The sequence below is a fragment of the Oncorhynchus keta genome, chromosome 2 (genome assembly GCF_023373465.1).
Source record: "Oncorhynchus keta strain PuntledgeMale-10-30-2019 chromosome 2, Oket_V2, whole genome shotgun sequence".
In the NCBI taxonomy this organism is placed as follows: domain Eukaryota; kingdom Metazoa; phylum Chordata; class Actinopteri; order Salmoniformes; family Salmonidae; genus Oncorhynchus; species Oncorhynchus keta.
In genome coordinates, this window is record NC_068422.1 from 25,941,833 (window position 1) to 25,947,662 (window position 5,830).

The following is a 5,830-nucleotide window of genomic DNA, read 5'->3' on the forward strand; positions in this document are numbered from 1 at the left end:
CAAATCCTTATCGAGGCAAAAGCACAGGAAAGGTGATTAAGACTATAAAAAATGTAATCATGAGAAAAATAAAATACACATGAAAGTAACTATTTGATACTAGTTACAACCAAATGGACAGAGAGGCGCAGTACACATTTGTGGACAAAAATTATAAACAAAATACCAGCTCCCTGTTTTATGTCACCCTCTTTACTAAATTTAATGTAGGCTAATATTGAAATGCATAGGCCTATACAATTCCTATACTGTGGATAGCTTATTAGGCCTGAGCACGACGGTCTCCAAATCCATTGTTATTGATCCTTCATAACACATTAAAACCAGATAAGAGTAGGCTACACAAGTACAATGTTCTTAGATCTTGCAGAGCTCCGCGAGCCAATAGCCCATCACAGATTGCCCTCAACAAAATCACCCCAACTGCAGACCTTTCCCATAACTGTTGACGGTTACTACTTTGTCCTCATTCATATAACAACTGATGTCAAACTGAAACATACGTTTAAAAGGTCTGAATTTGTGCTACCTCCATCCCTCATAGTCCATAACACTTATACAATCACTGCAGGCTTTTCATCCTTGTCTTCAAATGACGCAAGTTTATCAAATGTATCTCTCCGTCCTCAAATAAAGTCAAGCGCTGGAGGGATAGACGTACAGGGCAAGGCGGTCTGGGGCGGGGATAACTAGGCCAGACAGCCAATCAGCGCAGGCTTCAATTGCAGTAGTGAGAGTTGTAGTGCAGACATGACATCCAATGACACCTCGGCTGTTGATTAGACCAGAGGCTGTTTCACCGCAATTAAATCATCTCCGGAGAAGATCGAGAGAGAAGAGCAACTGACAACCCAATCAATACCAGTAGATTTTAGACTTTTGAGGGGTCTCTGGATGGGGGTCGCACGACTTTAGAGAGCGGGTTGAGAGAGTAGCCTAACAAAACTTCGGTTGTGATAAAACATTGGTTTTGAGTAAATGTTATCATGGCGCTGGACTGCTCCTCTTTCTCCATCAAGGACATCCTCACCCGCGGACGTGACGCGCGAGACAACATTCCAACTTCACGGAATCTGACAGAACTCTGCACGTTAAAGCTGGCCTCCATCAGCCAGGACCGGCAAACCGAGAGCAGGGATGGGAGCTTGAGGGGCCCCGGTTCATCCACTTCGGATTGCAGTGACGAGCACAAAGGGGATGAGAGGGAGATGAAACACATCCGCCAAGGAAGTATTAGTTCCTCTCCTGGTTTGGGAGACACTAGGAACCCTACGTTCGAGTTCGGTAGTGAAGAGTCCACTGGGGAGGAGGCGGAACACATGGCATGCAAAAAAGGTACTTCGCCCTCTGACTGTCTATAATATTATTTATATCGACCATGAATCTAAATGCAATTATAAACTGGTTGGTTCGAGCCCTGAATGCGGATTGGCTGAAAGCCGTATTCCACGGGTGTGACAAAACATGACTTTGTACTGTTCCAAACACTGTTCCAGTGTTGGTAAGCAGTTTATAATAGCAATAAGTCACCTTGGGGATTTGTGGTATAAGGCCAATATATATATAGGCCTAAGAGTACAATTAAAACCCTACTTACTGGCTTTGAACTTGTAGCCTAATTTATTGAGTAATAAACATATATGTAAGTACTTGCAGTCACCTTCACTTGAAAGACATTTTGTGGAAACACGCGGTTGTCCTGGAGAGATAAAGACTGGCTAGCCTACGTTGTTGCTATTTGAAAAATAAAGAGGTCGCCTGTTTGCCAAATAACCACAATAGCTTTTACTTTTCTCTTTCTTCCAATACAGACATAAACAACAAACAACCCAGTATCTATCAGGACAAACAGAGGAAGGAAGAGGAGAATGAGAGGGAGAGTAGTTACAGCACCGTGGGCCAATCCATATCTGGTAACAAGAAGCGCTCCCGTGCGGCCTTCACCCACGCGCAGGTCTACGAGCTAGAGCGTCGGTTTAACTTGCAGCGCTACCTGTCCGGTCCCGAACGGGCGAACTTGGCGGGTGCCCTGAAGCTCACGGAAACCCAGGTGAAAATCTGGTTCCAGAACCGGAGATATAAGACCAAACGGCGGCAGATGGTGGCCGAAATTGCCGCTTGTAGCTCCTCTACACCAGCCACACTGGCTAAGAAAGTGGCGGTGAAGATCCTGGTTCGAGACGATCAGAGACAGTACGGAGGGGACGAGCTGCATCGTCCGCCTGCTCTGCCACTATATCCGGCCTACCAATATGGATACAACCCCTACATGTACTGCTTCCAGACAGGAATCTCTAGCAATGCGCTTTGTGGGGGGATGCATTGACACAGTGGTGTAGCTACAATTCCTTAAGGCATTCATTAACTATATGGACTTACTAAAAGATGAAAAAGACACTGGATAACCAGACGACATTTCTACATGCGTCTATGTGTAGCTAAATACTTTCTTTATTCTCTATTGGAGAGTGAGGTCATTTCAAAGCACAGGGAGCTTTTTGATACTGTATACCTGCAAAGCAAATGGGCCTATAGACATTACACTGACAACATTGATGGACACAGCAAGAAGTAGTAGCCTAGATAACAATATTGGAATTATTACGCAGTAATGTGCATCGAGTTTAATTGTATAGCCAACTAATAACTAAATAAAGCTTAAAAACTAGTTGGGAGTCATCATTATCCTAATGACATTGTTAACACACACACAAAGTTGATAGCTCATTATAAAACAGGAAAGGAGTACATTCAACTGTGTCTTCCACATTTAACCTAACCCATCTAAATCAGAGAGGTGCGGGGGCTGCCATAATCGACATCTACGACGCACAGTAGGTTAACTGCCTTGCTCAGAGGTAGAAGGACAGATTTTTACCTTGTCAGCTCAGGGATTTGATCAAGCAACCTTTCTTTACTGGCCCAACGATATAACCACTAGGCTACATGAGGTATGTAGGTTAATTCATGATTATGAAACAATGTAGGCTAATATCAAGTGCTAAATCGAAATAAACAACATTTCAATTTCTAACATTTTCATAAACCTTTGATAGACTTCTCGATCTAAGCCTTGAACTTAATAGGTCTAATAACTTTTCACATTAGTCGATCTCATATATGCAATAGATTCGTTAAAACATTGATACAACACAAATACAATTGAAATACTTAGGTAAATTAAGGATTGTTATTCTCCAAATTAAGCCAACATCCATCTTCATGAAATTATTAAATTCGTAAGAGGAAAAAACAAATATATGGATTTCATATTGTGGGATTTTTTTCCAAACATTCTTAAGGATTGATAACGAATTTCATCATGGCAGACACAATATAAGTACCAATAATATCTGCATTGTTTCTGCATTTAGCTGCCTGTTAGAAGTTGAACCCACAATATGTGGACAGTAAACTTACACAACATAACGATGCAAAAGACGTTGCACCAATGAGGACATAATGCGTTTGAACATGGGTATTATTAGCCCATGGTCGAGCTCTTGAAGACTACAAGTAACTAAATTGAATCACCGACATTATAACATCTAAAAATTCTAGGTTTAAAAAGAACCCAATTTTAAAATTGAATATGAGGCTTAGAATGTAAAGGTATAAAATCAAATAACATGTTATTTGTCACATGCTTCGTAGACAACAGGTGTAGACTATTTTTTAAATATTTTTTTATTATTTAACCTTTATTTAACTAGGCAAGTCAGTTATTATGAACGACTTCTTATTTACAATGACGGCCTACCAAAAGGCAAAAGGCCTCCTGCGGGGCTGAGGGCTGGGATAAAAAAATATATATAGGACAAAACACACATCACGACAAGAGAGACAACACAACATAAAGAGAGACCTATAAGACAACAACATAGCAAGGCAGCAACACATGACAACAGCATGCTAGCAGCACAAAACATGGTACTAACATTATTGGGCACAGACAACAATACATTTTTACCTTTATTTAACTAGGCAAGTCAGTTAAGAAGAAATTCTTATTTTCAATGGCGGCCTAGGAACGGTGTTCCTGAATCTTGTTCAGCGGAAGAACGACAGATTTTTACCTTGTCAGCTCGATTTTGCAACCTTTTGGTTACTAGTCCGCTACATCACGCAACGCAGCCACAACTGTCAGTAAGTGTCCATTATTGAGTCTTTGAATGAAGAGATTTGTAAATCGCTCTGGATAAGAGCGTCTGCTAAATGACTTACATGTAAATGTAATGAGATTGAGATAAAACTGTCCAGTTTGAGTTTTTGTGCACTGACTAAGAGTGAAATGCTTACTTCGAATCCAAAGTTTTTAAAAATATATTTTACATTGAAAATTACTATTTTCATTGACGGCCTCGGAACAGTGGGTTTACTGCCTGTTCAGAGGCAGAACGACAGATTTGTACCTTGTCAGTCCGGGGGTTTCGGTTGCTGCTCTAACGCTCTAACCACTAAGCTACCCTGCCGCCCCCAGTTAAAGATAATATAAAAAATAAAATACAATATTGAAATAGTGACACGAGGAACACAGTGAATAACGAATAAAAATAACGAGTAAAAATAACATGACTAGCCTTGATATAGGGAATAGAAAATAACATGTCCATATACAGGGAGTACCAATACGGAATCAATGTAATTGAGGCAGCTATGTACTGTACATATAGGTAGGGGTAAAGTGACGAAGCAACATGATAGATAATAGACAGTAGCAGCAACTTATGTGGTGGGTGTGGAAATAAAAATAAAAATATAAATTAATATATATTAAATATATTTAATACAACAGGATGTCCCTTAGCTGTGTGTGTGTGTGTGTGTGTGTGTTGTGTGTGGCGTCAGTATGCATGTGTGTGCATGTTATGTGTGTTTCGGCGTATGTAGTGTGTTATCATAGAGGAGGATAGACTAGTTTGGCCAGTTTATATTTATTACATTTTAATTGTAGACACTTTCACGCTTTCAAAATGTTGAGCCAAAAATCACAATGAATCTAACTAAATACGTGCTGCTGACGTGGCCCTGATTTGTTTTGTGGTTAAAGTGTGCAAATGTCCCCTACCTTCTCCACAGGGTTTTAAGTGATTTTCCAAACAGATCTCGGATAGTATTGTCATTAAGGACCATAAATAGTGACCGTGGTTGAATGGTAGGCCTAAATCAATATCATATTAATAGTAGACCTGTAATTCATATAGGCTAATCATACATTTCCCTATTGATAATACATGTATAACAAACCAATTGTAATACAATCATAATCATTTTAATTAAAATTCACAAAATACAAACATGTGTACACGACTTGCAAATGTCTAGTGTAGTGCTGCCTACACATATAATAAAAACACATGATGTTTATTTTATTTTTATTTCACCTTTATTTAACCAGGTAGGCTAGTTGAGAACAAGTTCTCATTTGCAACTGCGACCTGGCCAAGATAAAGCATAGCAGTGTGAACAGACAACAGAGTTACACATGGAGTAAACAATTAGCAAGTCAATAACACAGTAGAAAAAATGGGCAATCTATATACAATGTGTGCAAAAGGCATGAGGAGGTAGGCGAATAATACAATTTTGCAGATTAACACTGGAGTGATAAATGATCAGATGGGCATGTACAGGTAGAGATATTGGTGATATTGGTGTGCAAAAGAGCAGAAAAGTAAATAAATAAAAACAGTATGGGAATGAGGCAGGTGAAAAAGGGTCAGCTATTTACCTATAGACTATGTACAGCTGCAGCGATCGGTTAGCTGCTCGGATAGCTGATGTTTGAAGTTGGTGAGGAGATAAAAGTCTCCAACTTCAGCGATTTTTG

At 39.8% G+C, this 5,830-nt stretch overlaps 1 protein-coding gene across 1 annotated transcript; it reads left to right on the plus strand.

Moving 5' to 3' along the window:
* The first annotated feature begins 469 nt into the window (after positions 1-469).
* LOC118361565 (homeobox protein koza-like) lies at positions 470-5,358 on the plus strand. The gene is made up of 2 exons (XM_035741593.2): positions 470-1,335; positions 1,812-5,358. Exons 1-2 carry the CDS (start codon positions 987-989, stop codon positions 2,324-2,326), a joined length of 864 nt encoding a protein of 287 aa, XP_035597486.1. The 5' UTR covers positions 470-986; the 3' UTR covers positions 2,327-5,358.
* Positions 5,359-5,830: the final 472 nt, after the last annotated feature.